The sequence below is a fragment of the Phocoena sinus genome, chromosome 17 (assembly GCF_008692025.1).
Source record: "Phocoena sinus isolate mPhoSin1 chromosome 17, mPhoSin1.pri, whole genome shotgun sequence".
NCBI lineage: Eukaryota > Metazoa > Chordata > Mammalia > Artiodactyla > Phocoenidae > Phocoena > Phocoena sinus.
In genome coordinates this window covers 69,090,142-69,114,148 of record NC_045779.1, presented here as the reverse complement: position 1 = coordinate 69,114,148, position 24,007 = coordinate 69,090,142, and the positions used below count along the sequence as shown (strand labels likewise).

The 24,007-nt window shown below is 49.6% G+C and overlaps 1 protein-coding gene across 1 annotated transcript in view; it reads left to right on the top strand.

The window, feature by feature from the left end:
- The window catches only part of ASAP1 (ArfGAP with SH3 domain, ankyrin repeat and PH domain 1), a 353,144-nt gene that overhangs the window by 77,878 nt on the left and 251,259 nt on the right, over nt 1-24,007 (top strand). The window contains 1 exon segment of the mRNA XM_032610031.1: nt 2,816-2,942. Within this exon segment, the coding sequence (XP_032465922.1) occupies nt 2,816-2,942 (127 nt within the window).

The window sequence follows — 24,007 nt, the reverse complement described above, 5'->3', positions numbered from 1 at the left end:
GTCTAAATTGATTTCCAGCCTAGAGGAAGGCCTTCCTGGAATGGATGGAAGTCTAAGTGCTGGGTGTTGGGCTCTCAACTGCTGCATGGGGTAGCATGCGGTTACGGAGGCTCAGAGAGCTTGATTAGCCCAAGCTAGTAGCGGCCATATTTGCTCCAGTCACAGAACCTTCTAGATGCAGGATGGCCCAGTTAGTACATGGAAAAAGAGGTAGGATTTTCTTCTGGTGGCTCATACGCCAGTCTGTCAACAACAGCACATGAGCAAGTGACCTCCAGGTGCAGGTCTTTTTTTTAAAAAATATTTACTTATTATTTTTGGCTGCGTCGGGTCTTAGTTGCGGCGCGCGGGCTCTTTGCTGTGGTGTGGGGGCTTCTCTCTAGTTGTGGCGCATGGGCTCCAGGGCACCTGGGCTCAGTAATTGCCGAGCGCAGGCTTAGTTGCCTACGTGGTCCCTTCCCCGACCAGGGATCGAACCCGTGTCCTCTGCTTTGGAAGGCGGATTCTTAACCCCTGGACCAGCAGGGAAGCCCCCGGGTGCAGGTCTTAAATGGCCTGCAGTGGCCATTTGGCTGTCTCCCCAGAACCTCAGCCTTGGTGTGTCCCAAACCAAACTTTTAAAGTGTGAATGAGGAGAAGGAGGGTGCCTGTTTGCTTCTTTACTTATTTTTTAGAATGCCTCTCAGAACTCATGTCTCAACACCTCACTTTGGCAGGGAAGAGTCTTTATTGGTGTGTGCTGCCTTACCAAGGCCTTCCTTTCATTAGCTGAAAGGCTTTGCCTTCCTAACAGAAATGAACAGTTCTCTGAAGGCACAGTGCAGGTTCAGGACAGCCAGCACAGGCAGACAAAACAGCTGGAACTCTCACAGTGGCTTTCCTGTGCACAAAGCACTTTTTCTCATCGTTATCATTTAACAGCCTCATGGGGTTGGTGCCCTCATCTTTCCCCTTCTTGGGAGGCAACTGAAGGCCAAGATCGCAGAGCCAACAGCACGAGGCAGCCCCTCATTCTCTTTTCTGCTCAAGATGTCACCTTGTCAGAGATGCCTTCTCTGAACACTCCTTATACCATAGCACCTGCATCACTTTGTTACTCTATATGTGCTCCACTTTATACTACAAAAGTATTGCTTGTCTGTTTCCCTACTAAAAGGTAAGGTCAGGAGAGTAGCTCATTGTCATTGTGGAATCTCCAGGACACATACTAGAGCCTTAGTAAATAGTTATTGACGGTGAGCGAGGAGATGCGTTTGCATTCGACAATCCCCCCCAGGCCCAATGCTAAGACAGGTCCACAAGGTCCCTCCCCGCCTTGAGGCACCCCGTTGTAGTTTGCAGAAGGCTGTCAGACAACAAGACAACCGTACAAGATGGCAGGAACTCAATCCCAGGAGAGGCCCCGGGGCCAGCCTTCTGCCGGGGGCGGCGGGGGTGGGGGTGGGGAGCATTTGGGAGCTGAGTTTACCAGGCGGCTCCCATTGGCTCCAATTACAGGAGCCAATCCTGAGGCGCTTCCTAAGGGCCTAGCTTTTCTTTTTTTCAAAACCAATTTCATCCACAATCAATGGTGAGAAATTAAATGGATCCTCTGGATTACGTGGATTGAGCAAAATAGCCATCTGCCAGGGCCGAGGAATGAGCAATCTGTTGGTAATTTTTCCGCTGAAATTTGGCATCTGCTTGGCGTTTTACACCATTTGCACCTCGGGAAATACCTTTTACACCCCTGACCCTCGTCTGGCCTTCAGATTTAAAAAAAAAAAATGCAAATGAAAGATTAGAAAATTATAAAAAAGAAAGAACCCTTCATGTGTCTTCACTTAGCATTTTAGCGACTTAAGCAAACTGCACAAAACTAGCCTTCCAAAGGCGGTGAGCGCCCTGAAAGGGAGTGAGGGCCAGAGCCGGCGAGCGGGCAGCTGCAAGCCCGGGCGCCGGGCCGGCTCCTCGCTGCGGCCGCGCGGGCCGCCCCGTGCCCCTGTCGCCGGGCCCGCGGCTCTCGCAGCAGGAGGCGGCTCTCCGGGCCTCGCTTCCTGCACCCACACGGGGCTAAAAAAGAACGCGCACAACTTTTTTTGGTCCCCCTTCTTGCGAAACGCTCGCGTAACGAGCTCGCCGGAGTAACTGCTCCGGGGGCTGCCCGTGGACGCGGGCTTCCGCTGCCCCGCGCGGCCCCCGCCCGGGAGCGGGCGTCGGAACGGGGCCCGGGCGTCGGCGCGGGGGCGCCGGCCGGGGGCGGGGCCGGGGCCGGCGGGGCGGGGTGGGGCGGGGCGGGGGCCGCGGCGCGGGTGGGGGGCCGGTGGCGCGTGCGCAGAGCACTTCCTTGTTTGTCCCCGTGACTGTAGCGGGAGCGCCGCCCGCCTCCCGCCAGCCCGCCAGCGGGAGTGTTGTGCTCAGTCAGTCGGTGTCCGCGCCGCCGCCTGTCAGATCGTGTGAGAAGGCAGCGCCTGCCGCCCCGACCTGCCCAGCCCGGGCCCCCGCGCAGCGCCGCGCAGCGCCGCGTCCCCTCCCCCGCCGCCGCCGGCATGAGCAGAGGGAGGCGGGTCCCCGAGAGTCCCCTGCCTCGCGCGCCGCTCAGAGTTTGAAGGGCCCCGCGCCGAGCGCCGCCGCCGCGGCCGCCGCCGCCTGCTTCGGCCGCCAGCCCTTTCTCCTGCCGCCGCCGCTGCCGCCGGGATCTCGAGCCGCTCCAGGCCGGGCGGCGGGTGGCGGGCTGCGCGCGGGGCGTTCATGAGCCGCCGGCCGGCCCGCGGCCCCGGGTGCCTGCGCCGTGACTCACCCCTCGCCCCCGCTTGTGTCTCGCCCTCCCCGGCAGGATGCCGGACCAGATCTCCGTCTCCGAGTTTATCGCCGAGACCACCGAGGACTACAACTCGCCCACCACGTCCAGCTTCACCACGCGGCTGCACAACTGCAGGAACACCGTGACGCTGCTGGAGGAGGTAGGTCGGGGCCGGTGCCCTCCGCGCATCCCCCCCTCCTCCCCCCCCGGCGCCCGGCCCCCAGCCGGGGACCCCGGCCCGCCCGCTGGGATGCCTCGCTGCCTCCCCTCGCGGCCGCCGCCTCGCAGTTGGATTGTTTCGATTTCCGAGCCGGGGAGGATGGGGATGTTGGGGCCTGGGGAGCCACACCCCCTCCGGGACCCCCTCCGCCCACCGCGCTCCCAGGTGATCGGGGGACTTCGGATGTGCAGCCCCCGCCCCATTTCCCCCGGAGCTGGAGGTGGGGAGAGAACTGAGCGGGCTCTGGACAGCCTGAGGCAGAAGAAGAGGCGAGTCCTCTCCCTCTCTTGCTCCCTTCCTGGGTGCCAAGCAGGCTTCTAGGCGCTTTCCACATCCTTGTGACCCTCTCATAACCCGCGAAGTAGGTGGTGTCAGGCCACGGAGGGCAGAGGGAGGCGAAGCCCTGTGGCCAAGGTCACTAGTAGGGGACTGGGCGATGGTCAGTGAATGCAGCTCTCCAAGGCCCGTTTTGGCCAGGCAGGCTTCTCTGCATAGGCGAGGGCCGGTGGAAAAATCCCAAAGGAATGAGAGGGGGCTCAGGCCGGGACTGCCTCCACCCCAGGATTCCTCCCTTCTAGTCCTAAAGCCCTGGGTGGAAAGAGATATCTGTGCAGACTGGTCCTCACCCTCCTCCCCTGGCTAGATGGTTTGGTAGGGTCTGAGGCTGCTGCGCCAGCAGGATCTGCCCACAGGGAACTCCTAAGCTGTGAATGCAGACCCGAGGCTGATGCTGCCTGGAAGAGCTGGCTAGACAGGAAGAAGGGAGGCCTGAGACTGCAGAAAGAACAGCTCCTCTTATCTGGGTCCTCCGGGGAAAGGTTGTGGGTGCCCAGGGCAGAGCCAAGGGTGTAGCAGTTTCCTTTAAAATTTTAAGTGAATTAGTGATCAGGCAGAGTGGGTAGGTAAGGAGGAACCCACAAGCCCAGGAGCTGCAGAAGCCTCCGAACTCCATAAAAATAGGCATTTGTCCTGGAACTCTGCCCCATCTGTAAGTGCTCTAAAGCACCACTACCCTCCAAAGAAGCCAAACCTATTTCAACTGAAAAAGACAGCATTGGGGGAAGTTAGGAAGGCAGATCGTTTTCCCTGCCTAGATTATTATTGTGTGGTTGGTTTACTTGAGGTTTGGGAAGCTCTTTCTGATTTAAGCTCACCATGGCTCCCCCTCTGTAACATTAAGAAGCTTGGGCTTCTGCGGGCAAACTGCTCTTGATGCAGGCTTTGATACTCGCTCTGGGTCAGGTTATAAGCAGAACTGGTGTTCAGAAGCCAAGGGGCCCTAAATTTTAGGAGGGGAGACGTTCCTGCTAGTGCTGGGTCCTGTTTTGCTGGCCTGATGTTGCATATTAGTCTGAATGTTTTATGCCAGTTGAGGTTGCTTCTGGAGTCTCTCTGAAGTTAATGTTGGGTTATTGAACTGAATTTTGAAATTCAGCTGGAGAAATACCATCTAACTAGATGTGTTGGAAAGCTAGAGGTAAATGGCTGTCTTCTTTGTTTTGTTTTTGTTTTTGTCAACTGCCTGTCTGTCGCACTAGCCTGATGTTTGGTGTCTGGGATTAAACGGACTTGCCAGGCATTCAACCCTATGACAAGTCTGTCCTTCACATGATTGTGATAAATTGAAACATGCTGATATGGGAGCATTTTTCATCCTTCTTCTGTACTAGTTGTATATGCTTCTAAGGGCTGTGACATCGGTTAGACTGAGCGGTTATTTTCCTTCTAGAGAAGTTCTTCAGTGCCTGCTAATAGAGCTGTCAATTGCTTTAACTTTCCCTTTCTGCACAGTCAGATAGAGTCACTGTATTCTGTTTGTGTGGGGTGTGATAAGGGTAAGTATATAGTTGGGGATGCTGTTTGTAGGGGTATGTGCCCACATTTTGCGGCCACACCAGAGGATAGGGCTAATGTTTTAAAGTTACATGCAGCTGCCCTTGATCTTCGTTTGAGGTTACTAAATTTAACAGCAAATACAGCAGATACATTTTTTTTTTTGGCGAGGAATATTGTTTTGCAAGGTTAGATAGAAAAACAGACCTGGTGATAATACAAACGTGGTCACCTATGAACTTGAGAAGGACTTGGAACCAGGCTGGAAGTTCAAAAGTGTCATGTTGGAGTATGTTGATATGTTCTCAAAAATATCACAATGAATGTTTCATAGAGAGCGGCACAATAATTTTGTAACTATTTTTCTAAACTCAAGTGCAGTCCTGGTCAAGAAGTCATTGCCTCCAGTCTGCATCTTTTAACTGTTGAATTGTATTCCATGACGTTGGACTCGTGAATGATTGCCTTTAGCATAAATGTGAAATATGCCCTTTAGTTTCTTAATTGATAATCACCACAGTTGAATTTTTAATCCCCCCCCACCCAAGCTTACCTATGTGGAAGAGGTACATTAGTATAAATGTCTTGAGTGGATCACAATTCAGTTCTTAAAAATTATGGGGCTTAGGACTTCCCTGGTGGCGCAGTCGTTAAGAATCCACCTGCCAGTGCAGGGGACACAGGTTCGAGCCCTGGTCCGGGAAGATATCACATGCTGTGGAGCAACTAAGCCCGTGCGCCACAACTACTGAGCCTGAGCTCTAGAGTCCACGAGCCACAACTACTGAGCCTCAGCTACTGAAGCCTGTGCACCTAGAGCTCGTTGCTTTGTAAGAAAAGCCACTGCAATGAGAAGCCCGTGCACTGCAACAAAGAGTAGACCCTGCTTGCTGCAACCAGGGAAAAGTCCGCATGCAGCAATGAAGACCCAACACAGCCAAAAACTAAATTAATTAATCAAAAAAAAATTATGGGGCTTAAGGTTGTTATCCTCAAAATATAAGGAAAAGTTTTGGGCCAGACCACGAAATCTTGTTGGCCTAGGCTTCATGAGTGAGATATATGGAAACTTTAAGAGCACTGTTTGTGTTATCTTGTGGTTATTCCTAGGGATAGAACTTTTGGGTACTTTTTTGGTGATGTGGAAACTCAGGAACAGGAATTAATTTGGGCAGCTTAGAATTTTTTTTTAAAATCTTTTTCTGGTTCTGCTAATTGTCTTCCTATTTACCTGTGAGCTTTTTTGCTCTTTGGATTCCTAAGTCTCACCTAAAAGATTGTATTCGATCTCCTAGCTTGGAACCCCAAATTAGCCCACACTCTCCCTTTTGCTGCGTCCCGTCGGCAAAGAGTTCTGTGCTTTGCAGATGTTGGCGCTTTTACTTTCATCTCTCTGTGATGTGCACTCAAGGAGCTGGGTCAGAAATATTTGGTAAAAAAGGAAAAGCGTTTACTTCTGGGCTTCACCTTTGGGGGCAAAGGGTCCCACATGACTCTAGAAGTCATGGCGTGGCTGGCACACAATGAGTGGCTGCTTTTGAGAGGCAAGAGCGGACGGGCTGCCAAGGTTTCATGCTGGTGTGTGAGTGTTTTCCAAGCAAAAAGCCAGTGTCTTGCTTATTCAGCAACCAGAACACACTGATGTGTGCCATTTGACTTGTGACCGTTTGGAAATTATGAGTAAATGACTAGGAGAAGGCAGAGCTTTCCCAAGAAGGTAGCAAGCAGGCACATTCCAGGACCACTGTCCAGGGAGAGAGTAGGATAGACTCCATTTAAAGGCTTAGATCGGTCCATACTTAGTGCTTGGTGATGGGGAGAGTCCAGTATGATACACGAAGGTCGGCTTGGTTATTTAGTATTGGCCCAGCACTTTTACCTTAGGTGACGGTGGAGGAGGCATGTTCTGCCCATTTATTGAGCAGCTGCTCTGTACCAGGCGCACTGAAGACACACGGCACGCGTGATCACACTTAACCCTCATACAGGCTTTATGAAGGAGGGACAGTTGTTACCTCCATTTTACAGAGAAGAAAACTGAGATGAAGTGATTTGTCTCCAAGGTCAAATGGCTAGTAAGTAAGTGAGTTAGGAAATCCTAAACAGTTAAGACAAAAAGTAGACGTTCTAAATGTCTACAAAGACATATTCCAGGGGTTTTGTAGGGAACATAGGAGGCTTCACTTTTTTTTTTTTTTTTTAATAAATTTATATATTAGGCTGTGTTGGGTCTTTGTTGCTGCGCACGGGCTTTCTCTAGTTGTGGCTCGCGGGCTCTAGAGCGCAGGCTCAGTAGTTGTGGCGCGTGGGCTTAGCTGCTCCACGGCATGTGGGATCTTCCCGGACCAGGGCTTGAACCTGTGTCTCCTGCATTGGCAGGCGGATTCTTAACCACTGCGGCACCAGGGAAGCCCCAAGGAGGCTTCACTTTTATTGTCCCTTCTCATTTTGGTCTCATGAAACAGAGGTACCTAAGTTCCTAGGTGGCTTGGTTTTTCTTCATGTTCACGTTCCAGGGAGTTCTTCCGGGTAATCCCTAAATGCACTAATTTTTCTCCGCTGTGCTTTCACAGATTTGCGTGTGGTTTTTCAGATTCAAATGTGGGAACTTACTTGGCATCATCCAGGAACAGCATTCACTCAGCATATTTTGGGGGAGCGCTTGCTGTGTACAGCCTAGTGGAGGTATGGGGGGCCGTGCTACCTGGATTAGGTTATGGAGAATCTGATGGTCTTGGAGAGAGAGCTCAGTGGGGCCATCTCTCTTAACAAGGTAGAAAGGGGCAGCTCGTAGGTGGGGGAAAATAACATAGGGCATTATCCTGTGACACAAGCTGAATCACTCGTCCAGTCAATATACAGATTGTCCATACACGTGGCCTGAAGTGTGCTGGACCCTGGGCATGCTAAGATGAACAGCCCTGCCCTCAACAGTCTAAAAGTTTTGTTAAGGGGGTTTTCAGTCAAGTGTGGGTCTTGCATCAGAGGCTGGCTTGTATTAGCATGGGCAGATGCGGTGTTCAGTCCTTTCTGAAGGCATAGAAATGTTTGGCTAAATGAAGAAATGAATGAAAGTGTGGAATGGAGGTTCCTTATCAAGGCCTGTTCCAAAATAACAGTAGTTACCAGCTGTTAGTGCTCTTACTGTGTGCCAGCCCCATGCACTATTATTTCTTGCTGACGTTTACCCTACTGTTATCATTGACCTCATCTTGTGATAGCTAAGTCTTTTGCCCAACATCACACAAACGGTAAGTAGTGGATTTGGGAATTAATCCCATATCTATAGTGTTTCCATGCATGCCAGTCAGACTTCATCTGTATGTGTTTCCTCCCACCCCATGTAAGTTTTCATTTTTATCCATGTTCTTTGGGGCATCTTCTTCCATGCTCATGACTAGAGGTCATTGTCAATCTTAGATAAATGCTTTTAAGTCCTCAAGTGTTGTTCTAGGGAATCTCACATGTAGGACCTGTATGGCCAGGGCTTGGAGTCTGACCTTGTTCATCAGCTCCCAGTGTTCTAGAATGCAATTGCATTGCTTCTCTTAAATTTTAAAAGCTGGCAAACTTAATAGGAAGTTCTCCTTTATATAGTGGCTGCTAAACTTGGTTGTAGTCTTAAAAAAAACAAGTCTCAGGAAGGGTTTAGATAATATCAAAGTTGGTCCTTTGCATTGCTTAAGGTTAAGAATATGTGCTTACCTTGTCCCTGAACTCTTGAAGATAGGTGAACAGGTCTTCCCCGATGCCACTGTCCCATGCAAAATTCTGGGCTCTGTGGCTCAGCCCTCAGTCCTGAGGTACTTAGGGTGAGTTTTCTCTGGACATAACCAGCAAAGGCCAGTGAGTGAAGGATACATTTGCCTATAGAAGCAAGGAGAGAAGGACACTTCCTTTATGTACCAGAACTCATCCTCTTTCTAAAATGAGGCTCAAACCTGTTAGCCGGCTAGTCCAAGCTAATGCTGTTTGCCTTTTATATACATCTTTAGGGTTTAAAAACCATTGTACACTTCTACCATCTAATAAAATCCCTGTCTGATAGCATTCTTATCATTTTTTTACATATGAATAAACCAAGGCTCAGAGAGGTAAAATGTGTTCCCCAAGGTCACACAGTATTGAATGCTCTGAGTGCAGGATCTCTGGATCTGAAAGCCTTTCTGTTTCATCTCTAGTTCACTCTTTTGTGCTTCCTGTCTGCTAGTTTTTTTGTTTGTTTGTTTTTTGTCTTGCAGATGTCTACTGATTATTTTTCTTATCTCCACTTGATTTCTAGTGCCAGAGACAGAGAGAGAGAGACAAAGATAGTTTGGGGTAGAGAAGAAGAAGAAGGGAAAGTTGTTTTTCTTTCTTCTTAAGAGACCTCTTGTTGGACCTCTCTTGAAATCTCTGTCTTTTGTAGTCAGAGACAGCACTGCCAGCGGTCCTCCCTGGGCTCGACAGAAGTGGAAAAGGCCCTGTGGCTTCCAGCTCCACCCTGGCATACTTGGTCTGGGACTGTTGACTAACCTGTCTTTGCCTGTGAGCTGCCTGCAGCCCTGGCTGAAGAACCGAGACTCTGGATTGGAGTGCTGCAGGGCTCTCCCGGCTGGCTGCCTTCAGGCTTCCTGCCCATCACAGCCCTGCCTTTGGGCTGGGTGCTGGGGAACTCTGGACATCAGAGCTGAAGGGGCCTCGGAGAAAATCTAGTCTGGTGCTTGCCAGCCTAGGAGCCTGGTCTCTGAGGGGCCCACGGAAGTTGCCATGTGGGTCCAGCAGCCACTGGCAGTAGCCCAGGAAAATTAATAGACACCTCTCATAGCGTGGGTCAGCATATTTCTCCTGCCAGTTGTCTTGGATTTTGGCTGAAATACATCCGCTTGGTGGTGGAGCACTGATTATCTCCTGCTGGTCAGATACTTGGATTGCCAGTTATAGATTCCTAACATTGGGAAGCAAAATGTTCTCTCATTCTTGTTTTTGGTTTTGCTAGAAGCAGCTTCGAGTTTTGTATTCCGGTGGGAGGAAGCTCACGAAGGAAAAGGACCCGCACAGATCGAGTTTAGTAACGTTGCTTTCACAGGTGGAAACGGAGACCTAAAGATGGCAAGGAAATTAGGCAGGGATTTGAATTCCAGTCTCCTGACTCCTAGCCCAGGCTGTTTGCACTCTGCTCTCCCAAAGGGCTATGGAGGCTGGTTGTACACGGGGCGGGGGGTGGGGGTGGGGGGGGATGGGCGGGACCCTGTGGCTCTTGCGATGATGCCTTTTCCAGTGTCGTTCCCTAGAACTTGCTTCCAGGTAGAAGGAGTGGTGAATGAACCTGAACTTGGGAACCTGATCTTGCCAGCCGCTATGCTGTTAAGTCCTGCTCTCACATGACCTGCTGTGCGAAGCTGCAGCGGCAGTCCCTGATGTGGGGCTGGGAGGCTATCATTAGAAGCATTTGTGGTGTTGGATGTTCAGACGTTACCCAGACCTTTGTCTTTACGTCTGGGAGTCAAGGGAGCCTCAGGGAGGTGGTTTCCATTTATGTAACCTAGTCATTTGGGGACTAGAGGCAGACCTTGGCCTCAGCCATTCCCACATGTATTATTTAAACGCGAGTAAGTGATGGGAGCCGGATGGGGATCACTTTGCAGCTCAGCCTCGGTTTCCTCATTCGATGAATAAATGGCATTGTTTCGAGTATTAAAGGAGATAATGCAAGCGCGGCACTCATCAGGTGACTGCATTACTGGTAAAATGTGGCCCTGTGAATGCCAAGGCCTGACCTGTCTCATTAGTCAGGCTTCCTCCCGTGGCGCGGGGAGGAAGGAGGTGAAAGGCATTCCTTGATGGGGAGCCGGGCAGAGCTCTTTCCACTGTGGATCAGCGGCAACATTTGGGTCGAGGAGGACAAAGTTCCCTTGCCGAGGTTAATTGCAGCCCTGTTATCTTCTAGTGTGTGTCAGGCAAGTCACTGAACCTTCGGGTGTCTTAGTGCCCTCATGGGGATAGTACCTGCCTCTTAGTGAGTCAGTGTACGTGAAGTGCATGGAGCCGTGCCCGGCATGGTTGGTGCTCTCTAAATGCTTGGTCTTACCGTCACTCTTGTTGCTGTTTATTATTAATTGGGTTGGACCCTTGAATGTGTGACCGAGAGGATGAGACTCGGTAGAGTCATTTTGGACGGATGCGTGATGAGGTCAGTGACAGAGCCAGCTGTGTGCCTGGGAGGAGCTGGAGGGTGGAGGCGCAGATGGGACTAGAGGGAGGACTAGGGCAGCACTAAACACATTGACCACGGGGGCGGTCACGGTCAAAGCCAACTTGATCTGAAATAGACTGTCAACTCCGTTTTACTCTATACTCAGCCCTTGGCGGTACTGCTGGGAAGTAAGGGAAGCAGTGGCCAGAGCTGCCCCCTCGGACCCAGGCCGGTCTGATGGGCTCTGCCGGCGCAGCCTTGCTGTCCGTGCTTCCTGGTGTCACTGCTGACTCTTTGTTTCCTTCCCCCGACCTCCTTCTGCCGCATCCCCTCCATTGGTGCGTCAAAGCTGGGGCAGTGCTGCCCCTTTTGGTTTTTGCTGGGGCTTTGGGGTAATGAGCCGCGTTCTCTGTTAAATAATAAATGCAGGTATTTGGTTTTGGTCATTTGTGGGGAGGTGCTGGGGAAAGCATTTATGTGTTGGCCCTGACTGGGACCCGAGCGTGGCAGCTTGGTTGTTTGCTTTACTGATTACAGCTTGAAGCACTGAGACCACAAGGAATTCTATTTTGGTTTGGAGGCAGGCGCCTTCACAGAAAAGGATCTACCCTTGAATTTGCATTTCTGTGTGCCTCATAACTTCTTTTTATTATTGTTATTATTTTTTAAATTTTTGGCTGCATTGGGTCTTCATTGCTGTGCACAGGCTTTCTCTAGTTGCGGCGAGTGGGGACTACTCTTCGTTGCGGTGCGTGGGCTTCTCATTGCAGTAGCTTCTCTAGTTGCGGAGCACTAGGGTCTAGGCGCGTGGGCTTCAGTAGTTGTGGTGCACGCGCTTAGTTGCTCCACGGCAACTAAGGCCAGGGCTCGAACCCGTGTCCCCTGTATTGGCAGGCGGATTCTTAACCACTGTGCCACCAGGGAAGCCCCATAACTTCTTTTCAGTGTCAGTAAGATGAATTTTCGTTATTTGTGGGGCAGGAGTTACGTCAGACCTGGAGGCCCTTGACCCCGCTTGGTCTTAACAGAATCTGGGAGTTTACAGTGGGTTCTTCCCACCCAGAGCCCCTTCTGAGCAGCCCTGTATCATGGTGCTGTTTGTGGTCACTTATGTAAGAACTGAATTTTAACGCCAAGGCTATGGTATAATTTTCCCAAAAGAACTGGAATATGTGTGCCTTTGGTAAGACAGCACCCAATTTAGCCACCCAGAGGCTAGGAAAACAAAATCAGAGCCTCTTGCCCCAGGGAGGTAGAGCCCCAAAGATGATTGCATTGCATGTAGCAACTATTACAGAAAGCAGAGTCCATCCAGACCATCCCTTTCCCTGCCAGATGTGATTTGGATGGAGAAAAAGATAAGTTCTTCCAAGCTCTTTCTGTTATTAATAGAGCCTGTATACCTTGTATTTCTGTAGCGTTGTGCTCAAGGGCTAGGGCAAGCACGGCCGTGTCCCCAGTGCCCTGTATTATTAGGGAATATACTTGACAGAGCTGGAAAAGGCCTTAGAGACCGTCTCCTGCTTTCTGTGGACGAGGAAGCTGAGACCCAGAAAGCCCAAGTGTGTTAGGCTCTTTTGTTGGAAGTAACAGACTCTGCCTCCCCCCAAGAAAACAAAATACAGCTAGTTCAGGCAAAATGAGGGTTTATTATAAGGGCTCCCGGGGGGGTATTTTATGGAACGTGGGGAGCAAGAATGGTAGGAAGTGAGGATATTCTCTTGAGCAGACGGTAGAGATTGGCAGCCCTGGCTCTAGTGCCTCCCACCAGCTTAGTCTGTATGCCTGGCTGGGATACCTGGGACAGGGGGTCGGGTCAGCCAGCTGGGGTCAGGAGACCACTGCTAGTGCAGTCAGCTTTGGTGGGTTGGTGGGGCTATCGGATGGGAGGGAGTCCCTCTTCAGCAGGGACTGGGCGTGATGGTGGTCCTCAGAGACAGCTAAGGGAGTAGGGAAGCACCCCCTCTACCCCAGATCACAAGGGCGATGGGACGAGGATCTGGTCTTCTGGTCCCGCCGTCAGCATCCTTCAGTGGAGTGAGAGCCACACGGAGATGACAGTGCCTCCCTCCCAGGGTTGTCAGGAGGACCAGCCGCAGCCCTGTGCCTCGCCCCAGCGGTCCTGGGGGTGTCAGCTTCTCTGCCCTTCCCTCTGCAAGTCTCGCCTCCCCGTGACCCCCCTGCTCTGTATTCATTTGGGACATTTGAAGGGCTGCGGTCAGGGCACCGCGCTGCCGTGGTCAAGAAAGACCAACATTCCACACAGGGTGTGGGTGGAGGAGAAACACCCCACTGCCGTTTAAACCCATGGTGATGACATGGTGCTCAGAAGTAATCTCCCATAGATACCCAGGGCGGATGGAAGATTCAGCAGGGCAGCTGGGCTCTGCTGGGGAAATGTGCTGCTTTGATTGGCTGTCTCCCAGTGTCGAGTAACAGAAGCTGCTTAAACGTCTGACGAGGGCCCGCGGCTTGCTTTCCATTTAAGTGAATTCACTGAGCAGTTACACACAAAATAAAACTTGAGCGTCTTTGCTGTTTTCAAATGTGGGGAGTCTTCTTTCATGTTTCATTAATCATCTTTTAAAATGTAGCCCATTTCCTTTTCCTTGTCATGCTTATTCACATTAATAACACTTACATAAAATTAGATACTCCTTATTTCCACGAAGTGCAAATCAAAATAAGCGTTCACTGCTGGCCTAGCAGCTGCTGCTGCTTTAATAGTAGTAATACTTTTCATAGCAATGCAAGTGAATGCACCGCCTCCCGGTAAATAAAATGGTGCCAAGTCAAAGAGCGTGGTCACTGTCTCAAGGCTTCTGCATTTTGAGTAAAAGAGTTTGAACAAATTCTGAATCCGCCAGCGCTACAATTAAGCACCTTCTCTACGCTGGGCACTCTGCTGGATGCCTTACACACATCATGCCACTTAATTCAGTCCTTCCAGCAGCTCTGTGGGGTGGGCACTGTTGCCCGTTTTACAGATGACAGGCTTGGCTTAGAAAGGATTCAGACCAGTCCATGCTCTTTCTTTTTCTTTTTTTTTTTTTCAGTCCATGCTCTTTCTACCTCAGACTCGTCCTAAAGAAAAAATGCTTTATATTGTGAATGGAGTGTTAATGAAGTAGAACAATCAGGAAATAGGCTTCAGCTGAAGCATGAGACATTCCGGTTAGAGTTGAATAAGAACTTCCTGACAAGATATTAAATACCACTGGGTGGTCATGGAAATCACATTTTTTCCCCTCCAGTTGGCTAATTAACTAAATTATATACTTATTCATGGTCATACATGTATTCACTTTTAGTAGATTGTAAGTACCTTGAGGCCAGGGATACTCTCTCCCCCTGCCCCCTTTTCTTTTACCTACTGTCACTCAGAAATATGACTAAAATAGTGAAGGGTAGAGTGAAATTGCATTTGATTTATAATTGTTGAGGGTAGGTCTGGTAAAAGTTTTCCAAATGCTGCTGTCTACCTCTCTGGACTTCAGTTGTATGCCTACCAATTACATAGAGCAGAAAAAACCCTCGACTGCTAAATTTCCTGGAGGTCTTGCCACATTCATGGCAGACCTGGATCCCAGCTGACTTTTTGGTCTGGGATTTTTGGTGTCTGCAACCTGCAGTCTTTCAGTGGGCTAGCAATTTCAGGAACAGTGACAGCTCTCACTTTTTGAGTCCCAGCTCTGTCCTGAGTACAGAAATAACTGTCTGTGTTATTTTTAACCCTCGAGTCACCCAGCTAATAAATAATGGAGCCGGGAATCACACCCAGGTCTGTTGGGCTCTGCAGCCAAACCCTTCCTACATCCAACCAGCCTGACTTTGCTGTGATTTAGCTGCAAAGTGCAAGGGAAAGGAAGAGAGTCAGGTTAGTGTTTACTTTCTTAGTGGAAACAAACACACAAACAAGACCTGCATATTCCAGTGGAAGAGAAAGCATTTTCCCCTCTGGCTTTGTTTCCTTAAAGTTGAATGGGAGGCGTTTAAATTTGGATAATTTATATGCATTGTCTGGGGCAGCCAGTTTGTGATATGGTATCAGAGGGATTACCAAGAGAATTGGTATTTTCAAAAAGAGTTCATCTCTGATTTTCCTTTACAAACGGTAAGGAGTGAATCGTGATTTTACGAGCAGTTGTGCTCTGGGTTTACTCTCCAACTTTTCTGTACTCTGTTACAACTGCTTATGAATACGTAGTGTCTCATTTCATCCACGACACTTTTTAAGGCAACAAAGCTACCATTTCCTCATTTGACAGATGAGGAAACGGAGGCTCAGAAAGTTGAAATGACTTGTCAGAGGTCACAGGACTGAAGAAGTAGCGTGCTGAAGCTCCAGGACAGTTCTGCCATCCAGTCTCGTGTGTTGTGTCCCACCCCACTGCCCTGTGGAAAGCTCACCATCTGAAAGAGGTGGATCTATGGGATGTTTTGTCAGGCGATTTTTTACTTAAAGAATACCTTCTGACTTAAAAAAAAGAACATGGATTTTATTATTGGACTATTTTGTAATGCTTTGCATTCTTGGATTCCCCCCCCACCCCCACACACAAATAGCTTTTGTAGTCTCTTTTTTCCTTAGTAGCTCAGTTACTTTGGGCATGTTTCTGTTTTAGTTTGTTGGTTTGTTTGTGACTTTCACACATGCAGAAGTAGAGAAACCAGTAGGAACTTCCACCTACCAGCTTCGACAGTGATCTGCTTTGGCCACTCTTGTTTTTATCCCTACCGCCCCACCTTGATTTTTGAAGCAATTCCAGAAATTCTTTCATTTCATCCATACATATTTTAGTGTGTATCTCTGAAAGATACGGACTTGAAAAACAACAGCCACGCTGAACCACAATAAATATAATGATCACATCAAAAAACGAACATTTTCTCAATATAACATTAAATATTCAGTCAGTGTTCAAATTTCCCCAGCTATCTTTTTTTTTCTAATGATTTGTTCAAACCAGGATCCAAATGCAATCCATAGGTTCAACTTGACATGTATGTAAAATGTCTTTAATCTGTGGGTACCCCGTCTTTTGTTTTCTTTGTAATTTATTTGTGGACGAAAAGAGTTGTTTGTCCCATAGAGTTTCCCATAGTCTGGATAGCATTGCTTGTGTCTCTGGTGTCATTCAACAGGTGCTACAGTCTTCTTCTTTTTTTTTTTTTTTTTAATTTTTATTGGGGTATAGTTGCTTTATAGTGTTGTGTTAGGCTACAATCTATTCTTTTTTAAAAGAAATAAATTTATTTTATATTTATTTTTGGCTGCCTTGGATCTTTGTTGCTGCGTGCAGGCTTCCTCTAGTTGCAGCGAGCGGGGTCTCCTCTTCCTTGCGGTGCGTGGGCTTCTCGTTGCAGTGGCTTCTCTTGTTGCGGAGCACGGGCTCTAGGTGTGTGGGCTTCAGTAGTTGTGGCTCGCAGGCTCTAGAGCACAGGCTCAGTAATTGTAGCACACGGGCTTAGTTGCTCCACAGCATGTGGGATCTTCCCAGGCCAGGGCTCGAACCCATGTCGCCTGCATTGGCAGGTGGATTCTTAACCACTGTGCCACCAGGGAAACGCTGCAATCTACTCTTTCTTTAAAAAAAAAGTTTTATTGAAGTATAGTTGATTTACAATGTTGTGTTCCTGAACCACTTTCAAAGTCTCTATTTCAAGCATCCCATTCTCTGGGTGCCTCGCCAGTACCTACTGGTCCGTCTCACATCCACTAATTTGCAGACCCTACCAGGTCTTTGACCACGTCAGGGCCTCCAGTCCACCGATGCTGCTCTGCGACCCATCCGCTGCTCTTCGCCCCCTCATAGCTTCATTCCCCTTTTTACCCCGTGACTGGTCAGGTGTGCAGTCTCCCTGCCATACACTCTCATCCCTCTTGTCCCTCTCCTTGTATTGTGTCCACCTTCCAAAGCCACAACACTGACCGGAAGCACCTTTGCCTCTACTTTGAGACTACACCCGAGTAGTTGAATGTGGCTGGAGAACAGCAGCCGGATTTGCCAACCTGTCACATCTTAAATTTATGAACCTCAGGTGGGTCCTAGCACCGCAGGGAAAATCTACTCTTTGTCTTATTTATGTTGTTCTTCCACTCTTCAGGAGGACTGTTTCCTACCTCTTCTTTCTATTCGAACCCCCATTACTCTCCCCTTTTCACTGTCAGCGGATGGCATTGTTCTCATTTCATTGAGCAAACAGAAGCAATCAGAAGAGCACTTCCTTATGCTCCAGCCACTGAATCTACCCCCTGACCTGGGTCTGAATCCATATACATGGCTTTTTCTCCCATGACAGTGGCTGAGCCATCCTCATCCTGTCCTCAGTCCCTTTATCTTGAGCCCTGGATCTCAGCCCCTTTCCTTCACCTACTCAAGAGCCTTCCTCCTGCAGTGATCCTTCCCTCTCTCTTGCATCATCAGCCCTTCCCTTTCCACTGCATCGTTCCCATGAACATATAAACGTACCATAGTACCTTTAATCGCTCATCTCTCTGCTCCCTTTCATAGCAAAACTCTTTAAAAGAGTTGTCTCTATTCACTCCCTCCAATTTCTCATTTTCCATTCTCTTGAATCTACCTCAGCCGACTTTCATCGTTATTATTCCACTGAAACTGCTCTTGCCAGTGCAATGGCAACGATGGTTCCTGTCCTGCAATCTATTCTTAACATACTTTTGTTCCCAATAATTTTTTCATATTGAGCATAAAAGGAATGTATTCCCTTTGTAGAAAACTAGTAGGAAGAGCATAAAAAAGAAAACTGAAAAGTTATCCATAATCCTGGCAGCTAGGGATAACCACTCCTGTCTCTTTGGGCTTTCCTTTCAGATTCATCTACATCCCGCTTACCTTCATTTAAAGCGTTGTGAGCATTTCCCCATATCATTAAAAAGTCTTCAGTAACATTTTATAAGGCACGTCATTATGTTAATGGCATTTCCCTCCTTCCCTTAAGTTACCCCTGACTGAGGAGTTTGTGTTTTTACAGTCAGGCTCAGCAGAAACAGAGCAGTGAATGTGTGAATGCATCTGTCATTATCCGCCCTAGTGTTGCTAGATTCCTAGGAGGGGAATTATTGGGTCGAAAGCCAGGTGTATTCATAAATTTCTGAAATGGTTGTCATATAGCCAGATTCCCCCAGAAGGATGGCTCGTGTGACATTACCTGCCCCCCAAGCCCTGGGCAGCCTGTGAACGAGCTTTTTGCCCACACAGGGACAGCACCGAGTGAGACCTTGACTTTTAAGTTTCTCCAGAGGGAAAGCTTGGACTTCGGGTGTGCTGTTGCCCTCTCCCGTGTGTTGGTGCACCAGAAGTTACTGTGAGTGTGGAGGGGAAGAGGAGCTAGCGTGGGTGTTATTGCACTGTTTGCGGAGTGGAGTGGATGGAGGGCCGAGAGCCCATGCCATCTCGGTGTCACGGGGAAGTGGGCAGCTCCACCCTGTCAGCCCTCCAGTCCTTAGTGGTGACTTCTTTGCCTTCTGTAGCCTCCCTGCCCAAATCCCCGCTCACCATGGAAATAAGTTTGTGAGGGCCTGAGCCTCGTGGCTTCAGGAATACAGAAATCGCATTCGCTAAGGAAAGGGGGCACGTGTAGGAAACAGACGTGGAGTCCGTTGGACTCCTTGCCAGGGTGTCACCCGGCCTGGGTAGCTCCTCTCCTTTCTCCTTTGCTGCCTGGATGGTTTCCCTTCCCCTGTTAGCTCCACAGGCCATTTCTCCAGCTGAGAAACTCCTTTGGATCAGTGAGTATCTCTTGTAGACCCAAGTACTGCCACATCCTTGACACGTGGTTGTGAATTAGCTAGTTGGACTGTTTCCAACCTACCACTTGGCTGAGAAGTAGCTGCCGGGGGTGTGTGTTTTAGAGCGAGGGGGCTCCTCTAGAAGTTGGGTGGGCCTGATGGGGTACCGGGGCCGGGGCCTTGGGAGTAACCTGAGGGGAGGAAGGTGCCAAGAGCACCTTGTCCTGTCTGAGAGTTGGCACATAATGTTTTTTAAGAAGCCAAGTTGTATTTCAGATGTCCTTGAGTTGTGTCTGGCCTGGTGAGCCCCATCACTTTGTCATGTGAATTGTTACATGATGGGCTCATAAGGTTTTCCAGGGTTAACCTGGAAACCCCACCACTAGTGTTTGCGTGGGCTGGTGTTTTCCCAGCTCTGAAGGTTTCAGAGAGGCCCGTAAGTCTGAGTTGCCTCTGAATGTGTTGGGCCTCTCCTTCCCCAGGGAATCCAAGCAGTGGCTTTCTGGAGCATTTTTCCCATGGGATTTTATCAGTAGCTTAGCGTAGACTTCTTCAAGTCCGGGTTGGCTCTCGGTACAACGTTCTGGGCTCCATGCTGAGTACTTTACCTGCGGCATCTTACAGAATCCTCAGAGCATCTGGAAAGTGAGCAGTATTCACTTCATTTTACAGGTGATAAGATTGAGCACAGAGAAATAGGGTGGCTTGACCAAGGTGTGCAGTCAGTGGGGGAAGCTGGAGGTTGTGTGTCTGAGGCCCACGGTCTTTTCATGACTGGTGTCATCCTCCCCCGTAGCCTTCTTCATCCTTCTTGCCCCTTTAAGTCTTCTTGTTTCCTCTTAGGGCTCAGGACATTCTCCTCCTTACCCCGCATGGTGATTGTCCTGGCTCAGGACTGATATCTTCCCTACCAGAGGCTGCTTTCAGCTGACTCTCCTGGAAGACAGTCTCGGCGAGGCTGTTCCCTTACGGGTGTTGAAGCCTGATGATGCATTGCAGCGGCTTGCCTGTCCCACAGCTGTGTGGACCTCCTGCAGTGCACGATGCCCTGACCCAGCAGAATGTGGCCTTTCAGGCGCCTTGCGGAGGCGGTTGGGAGGTAGTTGAGGTGTTGAGCATGGGGATCCGCTTACGCCTTATGGTGTAGCTTCCTGTCTCTCTCCATATATCAGTCCAGTGAACCCTTAGGAAAAATGCCAAGTTCCCTGAGTCTCTTAGTTTGAATCCCTGGTTTCTCACTGCCCCCTTTTCTTTTGTTTGTTAATAAATTGTTACATAAACAAATGCTTTCCTCTTTCCCTTTTTGTTTCCAAGAATCTCCTAGAGCCTGTTAGTGAACCCTTGGTGCCTGAGCCCTGGTTACCTGGTATATGTCTGGTATTGGGCTGGGCAGTTAACATGTTGCATAATTTAATCTTGGCATCAACCTTAGGACGTGGATTCTCAGGTGTCTGTGTTGCAGCTTGTGGAAACAGAGACTCAGAGGGGTGCCGGGCTCTTGACATGTATTTTATCATTTGATCCTCACAACAGATCTATGATGTAGGTAATACCTGAATTTTCGGATGAGGAGCCTGGGGCTGGGCAGTGGGTAGTTTCCTGGCTCACGTTGTACTGCTGAAGGGAAAGAACCACGGTTCAGGCTGAGATCTGTCTAGTCTCCAGGTCTCTGCTCTTAACCCGCTGTGCATTGCAGCTCTTACCCAAGATCCCACAACTGCTGCTTGGTCACGTCTCCTCCAACGCTGGACACTGGGTGCTTCCCGAGACTTACTCTCGCAAGCGTGAGTAATGGGCAGGAGCTTGACCTTGTGACCCAAGATCATACATCCATTTGGGGTGGCCCTCCTGTTGCCCTGCGCCTACCCAGGCATGCTGTGGGTGGTGGGTGTGCTTTACTCTGGAGCTGTGGGTTGGGAGTTCGGTGTCGAATTCGCTTCCTGCAATGACGCGTCGTGTCACTTGACTTAGTGACTTAGTTTGATCTGTTAGCACCCCCAGAACCTTTTGGCCTCGCTCAGTCACACTAACTATTGGTTAGAGCAAAGCAAAACACAAACCCAGTCTGGAACAACCCCCTCTAAAAAGAAAAAAAGAAATGCAAGCCTGGGATTCTACTAGGTAGCCTTCTGGAAATGTCTTCAGCATCCATTGCCATGCTTGGCAGTCTTTAGAAGCATTCAGGAGCCATTATAGTTTTATAATAGCCACAACTTATTAAGCTTTCCTTTGGAGCCTAGTACTGTGCTAAGTTCTTCACAGACTTCTCATTCTTAAGACAGCTTTGCAAGAGTTTCTGCACTTCATAGGAGAGAAGAGATGCACAGAGAAGATCAGTACATGCTCCAGTTTCACAGCTGGTTTATGGTAGAGCTAAGTTTCAACCCAGATGTGTTCAACTCCTCGGTGTCACACCACTGCCTTAGGCTTTATAGCTTGTTAAAGAAAAGTAGGGCTTCCCTGGTGGCGCAGTGGTTGAGAGTCCGCCTGCCGATGCAGGGGACACGGGTTCATGCCCCGGTCCGGGAAGATCCCACATGCCGTGGAGCGGCTGGGCCCGTGAGCCATGGCCGCTGGGCCTGCGCGTCTGGAGCCTGTGCTCCGCAATGGGAGAGGCCACAGCAGTGAGAGGCCCGCGTACCGCAAAAAAAAAAAAAGAAAAGTAGAAATGGAATGAAAATCTGTAAATTTGTAGTTAAAAAATATACACACACACACACATTTTCTGCATTGAAGACAAGAATATGAATACCGCAAATATTCTTCATCAGATATTCAATTTCTGCTCGTGCCCTTTCCCCTAGAAAGGTTATAGTAGGAAGGGAGAGGGACTTGTGCCACACCCAGCACTAATTGTTACCCAGGGTGAGTTAATTTCTGTTTATTTCTGAAGCAGCAGTGGGTACTCCCTGAGGGCCTAACCCTGTTTGACTCTCTTGTAGGATAAACTGCTATGTCAGTCCCTCTACTACTCCTCATTCCCTGGCTTTTCATTCCCTGGGAAGTTCCCCTTTGCCTTGTAGCCACCCGTTCTTCTCACGACTGTGTGGGATGCTTGGAAAACAGGGACTCATTTGGGGTTATTCCCTCCTCCAGCCACTCATCTGAGCCTGTTCTTTGTGTGGAGACACTGGTTTTGAGCCTGTCGTATTACTGTTTTGAGGACAGGACATGGTCTTACTGATTTGTTAACCTCCAAAGCCTGGGAGCCAGTAGGATGAACCCTATTTGAATGAACAAATGAACACATCCACACAGTGAGGGGCCTTGAAGAATTTAGGCAAAGGTGACCCTGGCTCTGTGTGGAACATTGAGGTTAAGGAGAGTGTGGGAGAAGTGTTGTCTGTAGCATGGACCAGACAATGGGGAAGAGGTGTAAGACTTGTAAGAGGTCAAGGTGCAAAATGTCATCTTGGCATTTCGGAGGCGGAAGGAGCCTTAGAGATCACGGAGATCAACCACTGCATTTTCCAGACCATTGGGATTTCTCATCAGCCCTAAGTGTGCAGCCACTGCCCACTTCAGGACACGGAACCAGACAAATCCCTTTAAATTAGTGCTTTTATTGATTTCAGCACTTACTGATCATGGCCTTGTGTTTTAAGTAATTGACTTTGTTTTGTGTTTGAGCCCTGAGGTGGTTTTGGCAGGAAGGAAAAACAACTCTAAAAATTCTAGAATCTAATCAAATAGCACACTGCCTTCAGGTGGGCGAGAACTGCCGGGGGCTGGACCTTGTGACAGCCCTGCTCACCAGCTCTGCCCTGCCTTTCCCCCACTTACCACGTTGCCCCATGGCCCCTTTCGCTCTATTCGAGATGACTTGTACCTTCGCTGACTCTTACAACTTGCTCTCCACCAGGACCTAAATTATCTGGCCCTGTCTTTTCCACGGCACGGTCCTTTAACAGCTGAGAAGTTTCCCAGCATCTTACATTTGTGGAGCACTTTACAGTTTACAAAGAACTTCGGTGTCTTTTTTCTCCCTTTGAGAGGTATTGATAAAGTAACGATAGCTCAGAAAAATTAACTTGCTTGAAATCTCACAAAGGGTGAGTGTTGATTCCTGGTGAGCTGACTCTTGTCCCGTGGCTTTTTCTACAGCATAGACCATCTTTTTCCGTTAAAAGTCTCCCTGAGGAAGAGTCGCTCTGTGTTTGTTCAGCTTGTCTCGCATTCCTTGGACTTGAGGACTCATTGCCCACTGTCTCCTCGGGCGCTCCCGACTGCTGCACAGCCCGGGTGGGGGGGGGTGAGGTGCCCAGTAGTGCTCGGGTGCCCCCTACCCCCACCCCAGGGAGTTTGATTGTCAGGCCATCCCCCCCAGTTTGGGCTCAAGCACTTAGCAGAGCCCAGCGACAGCTGGCCTGGGCTGGGGAGTGGGGGGGATTGCCAGGGAGGTCTGTGGCATGTCGGAGCCACAAGCTGGCCAGAGCGGCTGCAGGAGGTCAGCGCTGGCGTGGCAGGGAAGTGGCGATCGCTGTCCTTGGTTTGCAGCTGGGGTAACCCAGCCTCAGAGCTGTCGCGCAGTCAGGAGGTGATGGAACCGGGGCCACTGCTGCCCAGCACGTACATTGTCCACCACACCCCCTTGCAGGCTTCTAATAGCAGGAGTGAAGAAGTTCCACAAAACTATGCATGGCCAGCCAGAGTCCGTGCAGATAGTACAGAAAGTTGGCCAGGTGGCTGTGGGCACTCCAGCTGTCGGAGGTGACGTCCTTGGAGGAGTGCCTGCTCTTTATTTACCTGGCACGCATCTTCGGTTGCTGCTCCTGGCTACTGTGTGGAGCGCTTCCTTTAGGCGGGTGCTTTCATCGTAGCCTTTAGTGTTTTTAAGGCACTTGCTGTGTGTTAGATGCCATCGACTGCATCCACTCAAACCCCACAGCCACCATTTACGGTAGGTACTGTTCCTTACCTCCTTTCTAACTGTGCTATTCGGGGAAAGTTACTTAGCTTCTCTGTGCCTTGGACACCTGCTCCCAGCGTCACCGGAGTATTTATACTGTCCTACTGCGTGAGGCTGTTCTGAGGGTGAGTGAGCGGCTGTGAGTGAAGCATCACGAGCACCTTAGGTAGTCTTATCCCCCAGTGCCTCAGTGTGTGATGTAGGGTAAGCCACTCTGCCCCTCTGAGCCTGTTTCTTCATCTGTAAAATGTGCACAACAGGTATTGAAAGGATTTTGTGAGGCTGGAACGAGATAATGGCTCTTAGGCACCTTATGGTCTACATCAGTACATGGT